Source organism: Asparagus officinalis, chromosome 8 (genome assembly GCF_001876935.1).
Source record: "Asparagus officinalis chromosome 8, Aspof.V1, whole genome shotgun sequence".
NCBI classification, from domain to species: domain Eukaryota; kingdom Viridiplantae; phylum Streptophyta; class Magnoliopsida; order Asparagales; family Asparagaceae; genus Asparagus; species Asparagus officinalis.
The window spans coordinates 16320564-16342262 of record NC_033801.1 but is presented as its reverse complement, the minus strand read 5'-3'; the positions used below and the strand labels follow the sequence as shown (position 1 = coordinate 16342262).

The following is a 21699-nucleotide window of genomic DNA, read 5'->3' as shown; positions in this document are numbered from 1 at the left end:
TAAAAATGCAATATCTCCTACTAAGAAGAAAACACAAGTAAGAACATTTTCCACCAAATATGCTAGGTCCCATCAGAGCATTAAAGTACAAGCAAAACTTTACCAGAATACTCATATATGTACAGGCAACAAATCAAATGTCAGTAACTGGAGGGGGCACAAGGAAACTTTTTGCAAACGGGAAGATTTTAACATCAATTGTACACGTGATGACATGTATTAAAAGAAACTTTTTGCCAACATCAATTTTATGTGCATTCAACACACAATATAAATTATGAGCCTGAGTTTGCAAAAGAGCAAATTTGACAGGCTTTAAATATTCAATTGTAACATAATTTCACATCAAATATAGCCAAAATAGTTACATGGAACGCGGTCGGCGGTTCATCCCCATTCATTGAACGGTAATGGGAGCATGGTAAGCAACTTACTTGGAATCAGGGATGAGCGGGGTAGGCCTACAGAGTATGTGCTTAAGGCTCAGTTTAAATATAGAAATCTGAGGTACTACAAGTCAAATTAAAGAAATATGTTAATTGATACCAGTAATGGTAAAAGAACATTGAGAATCATGTTGCAGTGAAGGTATGCATACCTTATTGCCAACATCAATTTCTTGTTTATTTTTCTGAAAATAGTTAATTTTGCAAAATTTAACTAGTTCAAATTCTAAAATAGGGTCGCCAGAGTTGGCTAACTTTAACTAGTTAGGAAAATGGAAAGCAAGCAAAAAGTTGTCAGCTTCATAAATAAAAACCAGAGCTTTATTTTTATTGTCAGTACTGCGTGTCCCAAGCCAAGATAAAGAAGGGGTGCATTAGGTAGCTCACAGCCAGTGTAAAACATAGTTGGATCCACATGACATGAATCCTATAGAATACTCGTTAGGACATCCTCATAGCGACGCGTTGCACCAATGTCACCCCGATACAATGATAAGTAAGCAGGGTGACTTGCTAGGACGTTCCCTAAAAGCGACGCATTACATCGACGTTACCCTAGTGTAATGACAAGTAAGCAAGGGTGTTTGAAGAAACTATAGTTCTCTAATAAGTTGCCAAATAGCATTAAGCATATAGTAGAACACCATAAGAGAGTAAAGGGTAGGAGACTTTTACAAGAGAATAGAATTAGGTTAGCTACTTGGAATATATGTTCTCTTATAAGAAAGACAATGGAATTAGTAGATATCATGATTAAAATAAAAATTAGTATAATTTATTTCAAAGAAACTAAATTGATAGGTGAGAAATCTAAAAAAATTTGAAAAGCGATTAAAGCAATAAAAACATTATACTGGGAGAGGGTTTTACCACACAACATAGGTTGATCGTATTAGACATTTCTATTAAGAAGTGGAGTAGAAAAACTAATACGAATAAGAAATAAGAACTAAATGGCGGAACCTAAAAGGAGATAATTTTTTTATTTCAAAGATAAGATGATGAAGGAAGATATAGGGATCATAGATAATGAGACTAATATTATATGGAATAATATGTCTTCTTGTATTAAGAATGTCACTAAAGATATACTAGGAGAATCTAATAGTTGTAGATTAGATGGTACAGAGTGTTCGTGGTGGAATGAAGAAGTTCAAAAAGCGATTAAAGCAATAAAAACATTATATAAAGATTGGCAAAAGTGTAGGAGTGAGAAAAACTTTGAGAAATATAAACTAGCTAGGAAAAAAACAAAAAAGAGCAGCTAGTAAAACTAAATACAAAACCTATGAGAATTTCTATAAAATGTTAGAATCAGTGGAGGGAGAAAAAAATACATATAATCTTGCTAAGATGAGAGAAACAAAGAGTAGGAACTTAGGTAATATTAGACGTATGAGAAGTGAAGATCAAAGGGTTACTTTCATAGTTTATTTAATGTTAAACCAAATAGGTGAGCAACATAGAGAAGTTGACCATATACTGCATGATAGAAACTATAGATATTGTTGGAAAATTAAAATTAGTGAGGTTAAAGATGCTCTAAAGAAAATGAAAAGTAGAAAAGCCGTAGGACCAGACAACATTCCTATTGTAGTTTGAAAATGTTTTGAAGATATAGGCTTAAGATAGTTGACTAAATTATTTAATAAGATTATTGAGATAAAGAAAATGCCCGATGAGTGGAGGATTAGCACTTTGATACCAATATACAATAATAAAGGAGATATACAAAGTAGTTCAAACTATAGTGGCATTAAACTCATGAGTCATACTATGAAATTTTCGAAGAGGGTAATATAGCAAAGACTAAGAAAGGCGACAATTTTATCTGAAAACCAATTTGATTTTATGCTCGGGAGGTCAATTATGGAACCTATACATATATTGAGACGGTTAATGGAGAGATATAAACAAAAAAAGTATCTACATATAATTTCCATTGGTCTAGAAAAAGCTTATGACAGAGTGCCTAGAGAAATAATGTAGTTGGTTTTAGAAAAGAAACATGTATCTAGTAGATATATTAATGTGATTAAATATATGTATTGATGTGATTAAAGATATCTAGGATAAGAACAAAAAAAGGAGACTAAATCATTTTCTATTACTATTGATTTACACCAAGGGTTATATCTTTATCTTTCTGCATTAGTTACAGACCAACTTACTAGGCATATTTAAGATGAAGTTTCATGGTGTGTTATTTGCTAACAAAATAGTATTGGTTAACAAGACTAGAAAGGATACAATATCTAAAGTAGAAAGGTAGAGACTAGCGCTCGAATCTAAAGGTTTTAGAACTATGTAGAAAAAACAGAACACATGAAATGCATATTTACTTATTTAGTAAAATTAAAAAGAGAAAAGAGTCTAATAGTACATATTGATAGCCAAGAAATACCTAATAAATAACCATTATCGTTATTTAGGATCAATTATTCGTCATGATGGTGAGATTCAAGATGTTGTTATCCATCAAATCAAATCAGGATAGTTAAATGGAGACGTGCTTCGGGAATCTTATGTGATGGTAAAATACCTATGAGACTTATGGGAAAATTCTATAGAACAGTTATAAGGCCAACAATGTTTTATCGATCGGAATGTTGGGCAATTAAGAAATATGTCTAAAAAATGAGCATAGCAGAAATGAAAATGTTACGATGGTCTTATGGATATACACTAAAAGATAGGATAACAAATGAGTGCATTCGTAGTAAATTAAATGTTGCACTAATTGAGGATAAAATGAGAGAGAATACTTAGTGGTTCAGTCATGTATAACGTAGACCTCTTAATGCGCCGGTTATGGAAAGTGATAATGTTGTAGTTAATGGACAAAGAGATCTCCAAATAGACCTAAAAGAACTTAGTTGAGAGCAATTAAGAATGATATGATAATGGTTAATTTAACGGAAAAAATGGTTTATGATAGAACGAAATAGAAGAATAGGATTCATGTAACCAACACCAAAGATTTGGGTAAAGGCTTCGTTGTTGTTGTTGTTGTTGTGGAGCATACAATATATAAATAGCCTAGGGAATTGAACTATTCAGTGAAAGACAAAAGACATCTAGGTAATTAAAACATTACAGAAGCAGCAAACTACTTGGAATGAAAACTTGCCTGAATGCTACCGGGTCCAGCTACCCATTTTCTACAAAGAGTAGTTGCACGTATCCTCATATTCCCATCATTGTGCTGATAACTGCAGCAGGGTCTCCACAGTTTGTTAGATAATCCTCAACTATATACCAAAATATATGTAAAGATGTTAAAGAGAAGAAAAAGCATAATTACAATGTTGTGCTCATACTATGTCAAAAATTGGAAATAGAACTGATTGCTAGCAGGTTGACCAATTGCATCTGGATCATCTTTCTTTGCTATCTCAAACATTATACACAGAGATGTTTTCTTGTCAAGACCACACATCTTCCATGCACATGTTTTCCCCTGACCTACTACTGTTTCGGAGCACAAAGGGCCTTTCTGCGCAAAGCACCAAGAAACCAAATGTAAGAACAAAATAAAATACAACCACCAAGAGGCAAGTTATTAGCAGTTACCTTCTCGAGAGAAGCACAAGGACCAATAATGCCTTGAACTTTAACATCTTTTGAGCAATTAACCTCAAAGATACCACTGCCCAGAGACAATTCACTCAGGTAAAAAGTATCAACAATTTTCCCAAGAGCACAATATATAATATGTGCAAAATAAAACACAAATCAAATTCAACATCATTAAACCATCTATCAAATAATACAACCAATGAGCCAAAACTATGATCCAAGAATAACCAAATGAGAGACAGACATGAGTAATCTCTTAAAGAATGATGTACGAAATCAAAGTTCTCATACTATATATTTAAGAGCAGATATGGGTTTTTGAACTTCCTCATATATACTTTTGCATATATCGCCTTTTGTATTACCAGAATTACAACCCCCCCCCCCCCCCCCCCCAAAAAAAAAAAAAAAAAAAAAAAAACACACATCTANCCCCCCCCCCCACCGAGAAAAAAAGAAGAAGAAAAAGCAATCACTCAACTTTCAACATACCAGCACGCACACATAACCCAAAGTTTTTGAATTCCCTACAGCTCTTCTTGGTACAAAAGTTTTAAGGTCATATCCTACTTCTCACATATTTTTTGCTAAAATATTATATGTTTTCTCTTTCATAACTATGTAAAAATTTCCTTTGATAAGTTTTGTTATATCTTTAATTTGTTGGGTGAAGCTATATTATATAGCATTCTTCAAATTTGCTTAGTTGATTATGATGATTAATTGTTTAAAGATTCTTAATTGAATAGTATCAATTGGTTAATTATTTTTTTGGAATTGCAAGCATAAAAACTAATTATTTTTTTACAGTCACAAGCATAAAAACTAAGGTAATTTTCAAAGAAACTAGATATTCATAGAAAACTTTCTATCGATGGTTTTAAGGATCCTAAAGGGCAGTCCAATGCACGAGGCTCCTACCATTGTGAGTGCTTAGAGGGTTACACGTGTGCAATATCTTAAAAAGCTCTCACCTAGCCCACCTAGTCTCCTGCCTAGACCTAGGCGGTACCTAGACCACGTAGGCAATATCTTAAGTAGAACTGATTATCATTAAAGAAACATGAAAACTTCCCGATTCAATTAGAATTGATAACAGAAGACATTCAAGTTATATTTAAAGTAATTAAAAGTCCTTAATTGATTACAGTTTCTGATTTGTTTAGGAAAAAGGAAGTAAACATTCATAACTATTAAATGAAAAGTGGTGCTTTCAAACAAAATTAGGATAGGTATTCAGTAAGTATAAAACTAAATGATCCAGTTTAATTAGAGTAAGTATTCGAGTAGGATTTTTCTTTTTCTTTTTCTTTTTCTTACATTATATACATATAAAGTAGAAGTAACATTTTCTTCATACTGCAGGTGTACTGTAGGTGACAAACTTTCGAGGCTCTAGCTATTAGAAAACAGTTGCTGATATGTGATGCATGGAAAAGAAAGATATCATTAATTAGCATTTCTTCAGTACCCTAGTACAAAAGTAATCAATTTGAAAGGTTACTATTACCCTTCCTTTATATATAAAGAGACATCGGTGAACTACTCTTAAAGGCACAAAAACATGACATGCATAAAAATAAATTGCCACGTGTCCATCTCTCCTATCAGAAACTGACACGTGGACATCTATGTTGGCCTTCTTGTTTTGATGATGTTTAACAAATAATTTACCACTAATGTTGTTTGTCTAGTATTTGTGTATTCCTATGTATTGTAGACAAACAACGTTGTTGGAGGATGGATGGAATAGAGCTTCAACGATCACATCCAAAGGAGGTTGGCGGAATGTCGGTGAAGCCTTGCTATTCAAAGTTCAAGATCCAAGTTCAAGCTTCATCCGTGAGATTACCAAGTCAAGCTTATTGAAGATCAAGATCATTGCTTGGGTAATTTAGTTTAGGAATTTATATTATGTGTGTTAGTACTTTAAGCTCAATCATATACACACATACACGTTTTGGTTTTTGTATAGATATAGTTATATATATACATATATGTTTTGGTTTGATTGTTTTCAATTTTTACTATGAAACAAATGAATAGAATTGGAAAATACTATTTTGTTTCATGTTTATATGCCTATATATGATTTCACCTTTAACAAGCTTATATTTAATGAAATCATATTTAGTGTTTTTGAATATATTGCATAGAATATGCAATTTTATGAAAATATTGTATTTCTAGGTTATAGACTTCATAACAACATATTATATCTTTTATCAAGTCGATACAATCATTTCATAAGGTTTCAAAATGTTGTTTAAATCAAAATATCAAAATATCAATTTTCAGGTTTTCATGTTTTTGAACATATTTGAAAAATGATGATATTTTTCATTTGGAAAGTCCTTTCGGTCGACCGACAATATAGCCGTTGCTTTTTAACGGCTCTTTCTCTGAGCTGTTTGCTGGGGTTTTTGGTCATTTTGTTTTGGGGGTTTTGCTGAGATTTCTAGTGGGTATATATACCCCATTGCTGATGTCTTTTCAAGTTAGCCAAGAGAGTTTTAAAACAAGTTTAAGAAAGTTTTTAATCAAGGGTTTAAGTTTTGTTTAAAAGAGTTTAAGAGTTTGTTTGAGTTTAGTTTGTGAAGCAAATTTCACAAGAGCAAAGAGGAGATCATCCTTTGGTGTTTGGGCATTCAACTCATCTCTCTCTCACTCTTGATCTATAGAGAAGTTTTCCTTAAACTCAATTCTAGCTATTTATTGTTTTGATCTTAATTTCCATAAGCTAGATTTATATATTGAGTTTAATTGTTTTATTGATACTCTTTGTTCACACACAACCTTTTGAGCTTATTGTATTTACATTCATAGTATAATTTTGGGTTGTGAGATTAGTGACTTAGAGTTGTGCTTAATTGAGTTCTCACCTTGTTTAGAGAACAAATCATTTGATTTATATTGTGCTTATTGTGAGGATTCACTTGTAATACACTTGTACACCGAGAGAAGTGTGTGGTGAGAGACGGGGTCGAATCCAAGAGGAGTGGCGTCGGTTGACGTGCCTAGGGAGAGGTTGTAACCGAGCACTTGAGGAGGAGGACACGGGCTAGGACCAACACTTAGTGTGTGAGGTGTGATTACATAGTGATTGTATTGTGAGGTGTAAACGTTGTTCGGGTGAACGTAGAAAACCCGGTTGTGATAGTGGAGATCTCCTCGAGGTGAGGAGCGGGGACGTAGGTCGTGGGGACCGAACCTCGTAAACATATCGTTTTGTTTGTGATTGCATTGGCGTTCTTATTCTTGTTTTCATATCTTATATCGCCTTTGTGTATTGCTCATCATATTACCCTATCACTTGTGTAGATTGTTTATTTTACCCTTGTGTTAGTTCATATATCCTTGCTCATATATTTATAATATCTCATTGATAGGATATATTCATTTGTTCATATTGCTTATCCTAGCTTACATATCTTGTTGTATTTTATACTTGCTAGGATAACTTATTAATTAGTTTTAATTAGCATTTAATCGGATTAGATTAACATAAGACCCTAATCACCCCCCCTCTAGGGTCTAACAATTGGTATCAGAGCTTGGTGCTCTTTGATTTAAGGTCTAACCGTCTTGAGTTAAAGATCCAAGTTATCTTATTTGTGCTAATCTAATTTTGAGCTTTATTTGTATCTTGCTTGCATATATTTTCTTAATATGGACACACATTGTGCATCTTGTTTAGGCCTTGATCCTGTTGTTGCTCCTAAAATAAATAATTTGTATCTTGCTTGCATATATTTTCTTAATATGGACACACATTGTGCATCTTGTTTAGGCCTTGATCCTGTTGTTGCTCCTAAAATAAATAATCTCCCCTATGACCAATGGTGTTCTAGATTTAACATATTTGTTAGATCTAAACAATCCGATTTATGGGAAATTATTGAAGATGCTTATATTATACCCACTTCGGAAAAATCCAAATGAAGTAGCAATGATAAAAGAATCTTTAATATGAACAAGCTTTTGTTAGAATATTTGATTAATGCCTTTGACTCATCCTTTTCTAACAAATTTGTCCATTTTGATAGTGCTTACAATTTATGGAAATTCATAGAAGCACATCAAGGCAACTTGGAGGAAATCCAACGTAGTTTGGAGGATTATTCTTCAAGTGAGTGTGGAGCATCATCATGCACACGGGCACTAGGCGATAGCCCTAGTGTGGTAAGCAATTCAGAATCCGATAGTGATATATCCATCAATGAACTCGCTTGTGCATATGATAGATTAATGCATGCCTATACTAAGTTGCATAATAATTTTATAGATTTGAAAAGCAAGCATGTTAATTTGAAATCCGATCATGAGTTGCTAGGTTCCAAATTTGATATCATTGCAAAAGAAAATATTGTGCTTAAAGAAAACAATGACTTATTAAATTTGGAAAATAAAAAATTGACCTCATCCATTTCTAGCTTATCTCATGCTAAAAACAATGCCATATTAGAAGTAGAGAACATTAGAAATGAGTTTAATTCTTTATGTTCTACTTCTAATGATAATGCATATGTGCCTAATGATGAGTTGAATAATATTAAAAATAGAATATCATCCTTAGATTCAACTCTTAAATCATGCATTGTCAATAATAACAAGCTTATGGACATGTGTGCTGAATCTCATGCTAAAACATCTAAACATCCTATTCATCATGCACACATATATAGTAAAGTCTACAAATGCACAAATTGCGGTCGTAAAGGCCATCTTGCTAGATTTTGCTATGATGCACAAAAACCCTCTAAGGCTCATATTAATCCTTCTTGTGCATCTCATCAAGCTTCATCATCATATTTTTCACCATGCTCATGTGTATAGATGTGATCATTGTGGTAGAATTGGTCATTTGGCCAAATTTTGTTTTGATTTAAAGAGAGTTTCACATTTGCAAAATAATTTTAAAAGATCATCCATGTGTGCAAATGTTTTAAATGTTTCTCGTGCACATCCACATGGTCAACATAACCAAATGCATCCTCTTCATTGCACTTATTGCAATCAAATGGGTTATTTGCATAATTATTACTATGACCGGACTCGTGCACTAAATGCGCCCAAATGGGTTCATAACCCAAGGGCTTTGAGCTTTAATGATAGGGGTCATGTCCCTAAACCTTTTGGTACTAATATTACTTGGGTACCAAAACAATTTTGATTTTAAACCAAGAATTTTAATGTTTTATTTTTCTTTTTCTTGGTTTTGAAAAATTATACTTTAAACTTTTGAACATGAAAACAATATTTTTTCATTGATCAAATTATTTTGTGTTCATGATTATTAGTTTCGTTTTGATGAGAGGTTTGCATTTATATAACCCTCCGGGTTTATTGGGTGTTTATTCCCAAATCATGTTTACCGGATGCTAGAATGATTATATGGGTTAGAACAAACTTTAGAGCTTGATATATTATTGCCTCTCTTGAAATTCTTTTGTTAAAGATTTTTGTTTTAATTTGTTGCTTTGAATTCATTATATTTCACTTATATGATGATATTTATATGTTTGTGCTTATGGATCATCTATTCGTGCCTTATAATGTATTCCATGTGATTTGATCAAATCCCACAAAGGAGATTCTTTTTTTTGATCAAACATGGGTTTTGGACTCAAATCTTGATTTATGATTTCTTTTGGTTGATTTGTTTTCATTTGAAAACTTTTTTGCATGACTCTCATGTTCCTCTTCTTTGATTTCATAAATCTATTCTTTTATATGGTTTCTATATTTTTTGTGCTAATGAGACACTTCTTTCACATTGATATATTCATATGTGTTCTCATTGTCTTTAAGTATGTGAGTTGTGTTTAGCATATTTTCCATCTATGCTTGCTCACATATGTTTGCCATGATCTTCATTGCATATATTCTATATGGCTTTCTGATAGGGGGAGCAATCCCTATATATATATATATATATATATATATATATATATATATATATATATCTTTTTATATCTCACGCTATGCTATTGATTAGGGGAGGCTTTCGCTCTCTTATTCTTTTTGTCGCCTTGTTTGATGTTGTCAAAGGGGAAAGAAATATGTGGTATTCTTTCTGTTTATATAATGGCTATGATTATCTTATACATTGTATATTCATTTCCTTTTCATGCATATATTTTTTTTGTAAATTGTTCGTCATCATCAAAAAGAGGAAGATTGTTGGCCTTTTTTTTGATGATGATTTAACAACAATTTACCACTAATGTTGTTTGTCTAGTATTTGTGTATTTCCTATGTATTGATGACAAACAACGTGTTTGAGGATGATGGAATAGAGCTTCAGACGATCACATCCAAAGGGAGGTTGGCGGAATGGTCGGTGAAGCCTTGCTATTCAAAGTTCAAGATCCAAAGTTCAAGCTTCATACCGTGAGATTTACCAAGTCAAGCTTATGAAGATCAAGATTCATTGCTTGGCGTAATTTAGTTTAGCGAATTTATTATTATTGTGTGTTAGTACCTTTAAGCCTCATTCATATACACACATACACGTTTTGGTTTTTGTATATGATTAATAGTTATATTATTATACATATACTGTTTTTGGTTTGATTGTTTTCAAGTTTTACTTATGAAACAAAATGAATAGAATTGGAAAATTACTATTTTGTTATGTTTTATATGCCTATAATATGATTCACCTTTAACAAGCTTATAATTTAATTGAAATCATATTTAGTTTTTTGAATATAATCTGCCATTAGAATATGCAATTTTATGAAATATTGTATTTTTCTAGGTTTTAGACTTCATAACAAACATATTAATATCATTTTATCAAGTTCGATACAATCATTTCATAAGGTTTCAAAAATGTTTGTTAAATTCAAAATATCAAATATCATGTTCAAGGTTTTCATGTTTTTGAACATATTGAAAAATGATGAATAATTTTTTATTTGAGGAAGTCCTTTTTTTGAAAACAGTCGTTGTAGCCATGTTTATTTATCATGCTCTACAATCATTCCCCAAAGTTTTTACATTTTTGAAATTTTTTGATATTTTTAAGACAGTGTTTTAAAATGCAGCTTTGTTTTCTGGGATGTCAGTTTTCGGTCGACCGTACGGTCGACCGGTCAATTGAACCATCTCGTCATATTTTTTCAGAGATCGTCGTCGGATCGAAGGTCCGGTCGACCGATAGCTCAAAATCGGTCGACCGAACTTTCCATCGGTCGACCGAATTTTTCCATCGGTCGACCGACGGAATTTTCGGTCGACCGACAATAGATCCGTTGGACTTCTAACGGCTATTTCTGAGCTGGTTTTTCTGGGGGCCTTTTGGTCATTTTGTTTGGGTTTTTGCTGAGATTTCGAGTGGGTATATATACCACATTGCTGATGTCTTTTCAAATTAGTCAAGAGAGTTTTAAAACAAGTTTAAGAAAGTTTTTAATCAAGGGTTTAAGTTTTGTTTAAAAGAGTTTAAGAGTTTGTTTGAGTTTAGTTTGTGAAGCAAATTTCACAAGAGCAAAGAGGAGATCATTCTTTGGTGTTTGGGCATTCAACTCATCTCTCTCTCACTCTTGATCTATAGAGAAGTTTTCCTTAAACTCAATTCTAGCTATTTATTGTTTTGATCTTAATTTCCATAAGCTAGATTTATATATTGAGTTTAATTGTTTTATTGATACTCTTTGTTCACACACAACCTTTTGAGCTTATTGTATTTACATTCATAGTATAATTTTGGGTTGTGAGATTAGTGACTTAGAGTTGTGCTTAATTGAGTTCTCACCTTGTTTAGAGAACAAATCATTTGATTTATATTGTGCTTATTGTGAGGATTCACTTGTAATACACTTGTACACCGAGAGAAGTGTGTGGTGAGAGACGGGGTCGAATCCAAGAGGAGTGGCGTCGGTTGACGTGCCTAGGGAGAGGTTGTAACCGAGCACTTGAGGAGGAGGACACGGGCTAGGACCAACACTTAGTGTGTGAGGTGTGATTACATAGTGATTGTATTGTGAGGTGTAAACGTTGTTCGGGTGAACGTAGAAAACCCGGTTGTGATAGTGGAGATCTCCTCGAGGTGAGGAGCGGGGACGTAGGTCGTGGGGACCGAACCTCGTAAACATATCGTTTTGTTTGTGATTGCATTGGCGTTCTTATTCTTGTTTTCATATCTTATATCGCCTTTGTGTATTGCTCATCATATTACCCTATCACTTGTGTAGATTGTTTATTTTACCCTTGTGTTAGTTCATATATCCTTGCTCATATATTTGTAATATCTCATTGATAGGATATATTCATTTGTTCATATTGCTTATCCTAGCTTACATATCTTGTTGTATTTTATACTTGCTAGGATAACTTATTAATTAGTTTTAATTGGCATTTAATCGGATTAGATTAGCATAAGACCCTAATCACCCCCCTCTAGGGTCTAACAATCTAATCATATCTTCATCTAAAATTCTCATCAAATTAAATTATCCGTAATTACAACTTTCTCATAATCAAACTCCTTTTTTTAACCCTATCTTCACCTAAAAATCCTCATCAAGTTAAAACTATCCATAATTAAAAAATTCTAATTACTAAAGACATCCTTTATATATAAAAGGGTTTTTCAAGATTAGAAAATTATCAATTATCCTCTTCAAGATCCAAAAAGTACAAACAACTCATTTAAAATTCAAAAATTACAAACAACCCTCTGAGATTCAAAATTACAAACAACTTTATCGAAAATCTAAAAATCCAAATAAGCCTTTGAAAAATGAGAAATTGGAAACAACACATTACAATTCAAAAATTACAAATAAATCCCTAAAAATACAACAATTACAAATAGCACCATAAAATTCTAAAATTATAAACTATCTGTCTTAAAATCTAAAATTTACAAACAGTGCCTAAAATTTTGAAAATTGCATACAGCCTTCTAAAAAGTTCAACAATTACAAATAGCCCCTTGAACTTCACAAACAATCCCTTTAGAGGTTCAACAAATAGAACCTTGAAAGTTTTTAAAATTACAAAAACTTCATTGAAAATTTTACAATAAGCCCTTTGAAAATTTTACAAATAGTCACATGAAAGTTGCCAAATAACAAATACAACCTACTTAAAATTTTGAATTATCACAAACAACTCCCCAAAAAATTTACAAAACACCGTTGAAAGTTTCAAAAATTACAAAGAACCCTAAAAAAAATGAAAATAACAAATTTCCCTATGAAGTTGGCAAAACCCTTAAGATTCAAAATTACGAATAATTCCTTAAATAATCCAAATATTACAAACAACAAATAAAAATTAGAAAATTACAACTTGCCCCCTTTAAAATTCAAAATTTGCAAACAATCCCAAGAAAATCCAAAAATTATAAAGAATCCTCTTAAAAGTTAAAAAAGACAAATATCGCCTCAAAATTTTATAAAGGGACCCTAAACATTTTCCAACCAGACCCATGAAAGTTTTAGGAATTACAAATATACCATTAAAATTTTTATAAACACTTTGAAAATTTAACAACTTGCCCATGAAAGTTGAGAAAATAATAAACACCTTGTAATAGTACAAACAACTCCCTAAAATTTTTACAAACAACCTAATGAAAGTTTCAAATTTTTAAAAAAATCTCTCAAAGAATTTGCAAAAGGCGCCATAAAAGTTTAAAAATTACAAATAAGCCCAAGAAAATTTTACAAAATAGCCCTCAAAAACTTTATAACCATTCCCTTAAAAGTTTAGAAAACTACAAGCAGTCCTCAAAACTTTTGAAAACCTATTAACTGCCCCTTAGCAGTTTGCAAGACCACAAAGAGCCCTTTGAAATATTACTACAAAAATTTCTAAAATACAAATAGCCCCCTGATTTAACATATAATATTATAATACATCTTTGGTGCGGAGAACGCATCAGGTAGGAGGGTATAATGGTCATGAGAAGTCCTATGTAGTTAATACTAAGGAATGGTGTAACTTGCTACTATCCATTTTGGAGATTAGAGTCTTAATCTCATCCGTGTCCCAATCCTCAACAAGCCAAACATGATACTTGATTGAAAATCTCGGGAAATTGAAATCTCATCCCCTTTCCCACACAGGACCAAGCGATGCCTATGTTCTTTTCCTATTAAATCTTTCTACAGAATATCAAATATCATTGTATCGTATATCATGTTCTTTATGTTTTAAAAATCACAAACTTTTATTTAGATATATATAGAGCAAAACTTGTGTCAACTTAAGTGGATAGCAAAAAGTTATCCACCAAACTTTTTAGCCACTCATATTGCCTAGGGATCCTTGCATGATATGAAAAGGTTTTTTATATCAATAAATGAGTGGTTAGGAAGTTTGGCAGACATCAACTTAAGTTGATAGGAGTCTTACTCGATATATATATATATATATGTGTGTGTGTGTGTGTGTGTTGTGTATGCGCGCGAGTGTATCTATATATATGTATGTGTGTGTGTTTACATATATATATATATATATATATATATATATATATATATATATATATATGTGTGTGTGTGTGTGTGTGTGTGTGTGTGTGTGTTTATATATGGGAAAAGTGTTCCTAAGGTAACGCCTTAGATAATCATCTAAGGACGCGGCCTAAAATTGCATGATTGAGCTACATTGTGGATGATCCGCTCCGTTAAACTTGATCTACATATTCTAAAACCCCAACACACCAAGTTTGGGTTGAACCCATCGTCATTTGACCCTCCGTCAAGCCATGTGAAAAGTTCTATTCATTCAAACCGGTTAAAATTGATACGAGTGGATGAATGGTCAAACGACAACGACTTCACCCCAAACTTGGTGTGTTGGAGTTTTAGAATATATAGATCAAGTTTAACGGAACGGATCATCCACAATATAGCTCAATCATGTGACTTTAGGCCACGTCCTTAGATGTTTATCTAAGACGTCGCCTTAGGAACACTTCTCTCTCTATATATGTGTGTGTGTATCTGTAGGTTTCTTTGGTAAAAGGTACATTTAGAAGTTATTTTTTTATTTTAGGAAAGCCTGCTATTAGGAAAGTTGGTATATTAGGAAAGTTGCTATTAGGAAAGTTGTTTTTTTAGAAAGTTAGATTTTCTCTTCTATATAAAGCATTGTACTGATTGATTATAGATAAGACTTTAAGAGTTTTTACCCCAAAACATGTTTACATAGTATCAGAGCCAAGGGCAGAAACCGGCTGGGCATAGATGAACTACCGCCAGGCTATGACCGGCCAAAAAGACCCTCCACGACCGTCGAAGATGGGTCCATGGTGAATGCAGGTGGCGCGGAGTCAGCAACAAGCGACGACGCAATCTTTGGAGGCAACCCCAGCAGCGGCAGCAGCCATGATTTTTTTGATTCTCTTTCATCTTTTCAATTAACTGGGCAGAAATTAAATGGTCAGAATTTTTTAGAATGGGCTCAATCTGTGAAGCTAGCCATTGATGGAAGGGGAAAGGTTGGCTATTTAACGGGAGAGCGTGTGAAGCCAACCGCTGGAGATCCAAGGATGGCGACTTGACAATCAGAAAATTCATTAGTTATAGCGTGGCTAATTAATTCTATGGAGCCAGCTATTGCCAAGCCACGCATGTTTTTACCAACTGCTAAGGATGTTTGGGAAGCCATTAGAGAGATGTATTCTGACATAGAAAATTCATCTAAAATATTTGAGTTGAAAACACGGCTATAGAATTTGAAACAAGGCAGTCGTGATGTTATTGCTTATTACAATGATATTGTCACTTTGTGGCAAGAGTTGGATTTGTGTTATGAAGATAATTGGGAGTGCACAACTGATAGTGTCAAACACAGGAAGAGAGAAGAAAATGAGCGGGTGTACAGTTTCCTCGCTGGTCTCAACCAGGAGTTAGATGAGGTCCATGGTCGCATTCTTGGAAGGAAGCCATTGCCCACACTAAGAGAAGTATTTTCTGAAGTGCGTAGAGAAGAGGCTCGAAAGAAAGTGATGATTGGGAAGACTACACATGAACCTGAAGGATCGGCTCTTGCATCGTGAAGTAGTGATGGTGAAGGAAGGAGTAGCAAGAAACCGTGGTGTGATTACTGCAAGAGACCATGACATACTCGTGAGACATGTTAGAAAATCAATAGTAAGTCGGCTAATTGGAAGAAGAAACAAACAGGGGACAACTGGAATTCCCAAGCTAATGCTACAGATTCAGGGAAGGAGTTCTCTTCAGGAATGCAACCTTTCACGAATGAACAACTAGAGCAGATATGTAAACTCCTCCAGCCCCAAAGTCATGTTAACCCTAATCCTTCCAGTCACGTTGCAAAAAAGGGTAACCATTTCTTGTCCTCACGTCTTAATGTTGAGTCGTCAAGTGCTTCTTGGATAGTTGATTCTGGTGTTACAGATCACATGACTGGTTGCTCTAAAATTTTCTTTTCTTATAGTCCATGTGCAGGAAATCAAAGAGTCAAGATAGCAGATGGAACTTATTCGGCAGTGGTCGGGAAAGGGTCTATTGTTATCTCATCAAAAATTATAGTCCATGATGTTCTTCACGTTCCTAAATTGTCATGTAATCTACTTTCAGTAAGTAAATTTAGTCATGATCAAAAGTGTCAAGCTAATTTCTCGTCATCTGGCTGTTTGTTCTAGGATTTGATTTCGGGGAGGACAATTGGCAATGTTAAGGAAGTTGGAGGACTCTATTTTCTTGACACCGGATATGACTCAAGTAGGCAATCCCGGAGGACTTGTCTCAATTCTATTTCAGTTCTTGATTCGAGTGAAATAATGTTATGGCATTATCGTTTAGGGCATCCCAGTTTTCATTATTTAAGACATTTGTTTCCGAAACTTTTTATTAATAAAAATCCATCTCTGTTTTAGTGTGAGATTTGTGAACTTACGAAACATCGTAGGACCTCTTTTCCTGCTCAACCATATAAAGCCACTAAGCCCTTTACTGTAGTTCACAGTAACGTTTGGGGGCCATACCGGATTAAAACAATAACAAGAAAGAGATGGTTCATTACTTTTATTGATGATCACACACGTGTTACTTGGGTGTTCTTATTACATGATAAGTCTGAAGTTGAAACTGTGTTTAAAAATTTTTACGATATGATATTGACACAATTTCAAACACAGATTTAGATTTTTAGAAGTGATAATGGTAAAGAGTATTTTAACCAGATTTTAGGGATATTTTTTACTGAAAAATGCATTGTTCATCAAAGCGCTTGCACTGACACTCCACAACAAAATGGAGTTGCAGAAAGAAAGAATAAACATCTCTTGCTCAATCTTTAATGTTTTCAACTTCAATTCCGAAATATTTGTGGGGTGAAGCAATTCTGACAGCCACATATTTAATTAACAGAATGCCTACAAAAATTTTGAATTTTCAAAAGCCATTGGAGCAGCTTAAGAAATGTTTTCCTTCCTCTCGCCTCACTTATGATCTCCCACTTAAAGTGTTTAGATCTATAGCTTTTGTTCACATTCATGGTCACAACAAGGAAAAGTTAGATTCCCGAGCAAGAAAATGTGTTTTTGTTGGATATCCCTCCACTCAAAAGGGATACAAATATTTTGATCCTCTCACTAGGAAGTTTTTTGTGTCCTAACCTTTTTTGAAAATAAACATTTTTTCTCTGACACTCATCTTCAGGAGGAGACACCAAGTGAAGATTCGAGTGATGACTTGTTAATACTCGATGTAGTAATTCCTATGCACTCAATAAATCAAAATGACGATGAATTTGATGGAAGTAAAGAATCTGAAAAACGAGTTTCTGACCATTGTGATAATACTGAAGCGGGTGGAACAATTAAGGATGTCTCAAATAATGAAAGTAGGGATTCTAGTCCTTTAACTATGCCGTTACAAAGTGGAGCTCGAAGAGAGGACGAGATGTGTGCGAGGCAAGGTGGAATTGAATTTCAAAGGAAAGTCTATAAGAGGAAGTATCCAAGATAGGAAGATAGAGTTCCCATTCCAAAGCAGAGCCAAGAATCTGAATCGATGACGAATCTGGACAATAAAGCTCAGTCAGGTAACTCTTCGTCTGAACCACAAAATATTGTGTCTAATCCAGAGTCTCTTGCCGAGTCAAATACTTCTGGTGATTTACCTATTGCTCTTAGGAAAGGGACTCGATCATGTACCAAACACCCTCTTTATAATTTTCTGTCATATAAGAGTCTATCACCTTCATTTCAAGCATTTACTACAAAGTTGTCTTGTGTCACTATTCCAAAAGATATACAAGAAGCACTAGGTGTTCCAGAATGGAGGGAAGTAGTTCTTGAAGAGATGAGAACCCTTGAAAAGAACAACACTTGGGAAATCACAGAACTCCCGAACGAAAAAACCCTAGTTGGTTGTAAATGGGTATTTACTGTGAAATATAAGGCTGACGGCTCCCTTGAAAGATACAAAGCGCGGTTAGTGGCCAAAGGATTTACGGGTCCAACTATTCACACTCCCAAACAGTAACTTTGGGGGTGTGTGAAGACTAAATTGCCCTTCTCCCAAACCAAACCAGGCCAAGTCCATTCCAGAAACACCCTCAACATCAAAAGGGCATTTTCGACAATCCAACTCCCAAAATTACTGTTTGAGAGTGGATATAGCAAACATGAGGATTTACCCAGACTTATGGCATAGACTACTCAGAAACCTTCTCTCCTATTGCTAAACTGAATACTGTGAGGGTAAATCTCTCTCTTGCAATTAATCTTGAGTGGGGATTATTCCAACTAGATGTCAAAAATACATTCCTAAATGGAGACTTAGAAGAAGTGTACATGGAAGCTCCTCCTGGTTTTACTCACAGATTTGATGGGAAAGCCTGCAGGCCGAGGAAGTCCTTGTATGGACTTAAACAGTCTCCTAGGGCCTGGTTTAAGAGATTCACGAAGTTTGTGAAGAGTCAGAATTTTGTACAAGGACAGTCAGATCATACTATGTTTGTTAAGAAATCACATGAAGGGAAGATGGTAGTGCTGATTGTGTACATGGATGATATTCTCACTGGTGACGATGTTGAAGGTATGGAAGAGGTAAAAAGGAGTCGGTCCTCTGAATTTGAAATCAAGGATCTTGGTCAACTTAGATATTTTCTTGGTATGGAAATTGCAAGATCAAGACATGGGTTAGCAGTTTCACAACGGAAATATGTTTTAGATCTCCTAGAAGAGATTGGAATAACCGGATGCAAACCTTCAGACACACCTATAGAGTTTAATTCCAAGTTAGGAGAAATAAAGGAAGGAGTGCTAGTAGATGCAGGTCAATATCAACGCTTGGTAGTGAAGCTGATCTATCTGTCTCATACACGCCCAGACATTTCATTTGTTGTTAGTCTGGTAAGTCAGTTTATGCATGCTCCTTATCTGGAACATCTTGAAGCAGTGTACAAGATTATGAGGTACTTGAAAGCTACTCCTAGAAAATGACTTTTCTTCAGGAAAAATACCCACCGTGGAGTTAAGGTTTATACGGATGCAAATTGGGCTGGCTCGATAACTGATAGAAGATCTACTTCTGGATATTGTACATTTTTGTGGGGAAATCTAGTAACCTGGAGAAGCAAAAAAGCAATGTTGTTGCAAGGAGTAGTGTCGAAGCTGAGTACCGAGCAATGGCTCAAGGTGTTTGTAAAATATTATGGGTGAAGAGACTAATAAGCGAACTTGGCATACCGGTTGAACGTCCTATGAAATTATTCTGCGACAATAAGGCGGCTATCAGTATTGCAAATAATCCAGTTCAGCATGCAGAACTAAACATGTTGAGATTGACAGGCACTTAATCAAGGAAAAACTTGAAGGAGTGGTGTGCATTCCATTCTTGCCGTCCAATCAACAGATTGCAGATGTCTTCACAAAAGGGCTTCTAAGGCAGAATTTTGAGCATTTTGTAAGCAAGTTGGGCATGTTGAATATCTATGCACCAACTTGAGGGAGAGTGTCGGTTTCTTTGGTAAAAGGCACATTTAGAAGTTACTTTTTTATTTTAGGTTCTATTAGGAAAGTTTGGTATATTAGGAAAGTTGGTATATTAGGAAAGTTGTTTTTTAGAAAGTTAGATTTTCTCTTCTATATAAAGCATTGTACTGATTGATTACAGAATAAGACTTTAAGAGTTTTTTTACCCCAAAACACGTTTACAATATGTATATATACATATATATACACATATATATGCATATATACATATATATACACACATATATATGCATGTGTGTGTGTACACACACACATATGTACGTATATGTATATATATACACACACATATACATATATGTATATATATACACACACATATATGTATATGTTATATATATACACATATATGTATATATGGGCAAAAATACCAATTTGGTATATTTATTTACCCTTAGTGACACTTTGGTATATATTTTTTCCTGGTGACATTGGTATACTTACTTTTTCTCTAGCGACAAATGAGCCTCAAATTTGATCGCAAATTTCCGATGAAATTTCTCATGTGACGTCTCACATGGTGCAAACGTGGCTGCCAGCATAGCTTCCAGCATCATAAATCAGCTCCAATCCCAAACCTTAACCCTTCAATCTCCTTCCTCCTCCACCTCTCTCTCTCTTCCCTCCTTTGCTCCTCTCGCCTCTCTAATGCCTCCCAGACCTTCAACCTCTTCAAATCCTCTCTCGACTCTCGACCCGCCCCCTCCCTCTACAACCTCCTCATCTCCGTCTTCGTCAAACACAACTAACACCAACAAGTTCTACAATGGTACCACGTCATGATCCAAGATCGGGTCAAGCCTGATGTGTACACTTTTAACATCCTCATCGGTAGCTCGAATCATTTTCGGTGGCGACTTGAGAGATTTTGATCAATGGGCTTTGTAGAGAAGGAAGAGCTTTCGAAATGTGCGAGATTTTGATGGGTTTCTTAGCGAAAAGAGCGGTGCCTAATGGGTTCGATTGCTTCATGTTAGTCGGAGCTTTATGCAACTACGGGAATGAGGATAGAGTTGTTGTGATTTGTAGCTCATTAATGGAGAGCTTGAGGAAATGTGGGAAGATAGATGAAGCTATTGGGTTTAAGGAGAGTGATGGAGAAGGTGATAGTTTTCGATGGGATTAGTTGCAATTGCTTACCACTGGAAGCCACATTGGTAGCCACATTCCCATCACGTGAGGCGTCACGTGAAAAAATTCACCAGAAATTTGGGTCCGGCCCAATTTGAGGTTCATTTGTCGTCGGAGAAAAAAATAATATATCAATATGTCGCTAGAGAAAAAATAATATACCAATATGTCGCCGGAAAAAATATATATACCAAACTGTCACTAAGGATAAATAAAATATATCAATTTGGTATTTTTGCCTATATATATGTGTTTGCGCACACACACACCGCACATATATGTATATATATATACACACATATATGTATACATATATATATACACATATATATGTATCTATATATATATATACACAGACATATACGTATATGTATATATACACACACATATACCTATATGCACGCACACACGCGCACACGAACATAATACTTGTACTATGCGAGCACGGGCATAATACTTGTACTTAAGAAATACATCTACATTAAATGAGGAATGTACATATATAAGAAGCTCATGACTGCTTCAAATACAAGAACAGTTCTAAGATACTGACAT

The 21699-nt window shown here is 34.3% G+C and overlaps 1 protein-coding gene across 1 annotated transcript in view; it reads right to left on the bottom strand.

Annotated features, from left to right (window-relative positions):
• The window catches only part of LOC109851260 (protein transport protein sec23-like), a 31887-nt gene that overhangs the window by 6076 nt on the left and 4112 nt on the right, over positions 1-21699 (bottom strand). Inside the window, 3 exon segments of the mRNA XM_020421314.1 lie at positions 3577-3658; positions 3767-3942; positions 4020-4095. Of these exon segments, the coding sequence (XP_020276903.1) occupies positions 3577-3658; positions 3767-3942; positions 4020-4095 (334 nt within the window).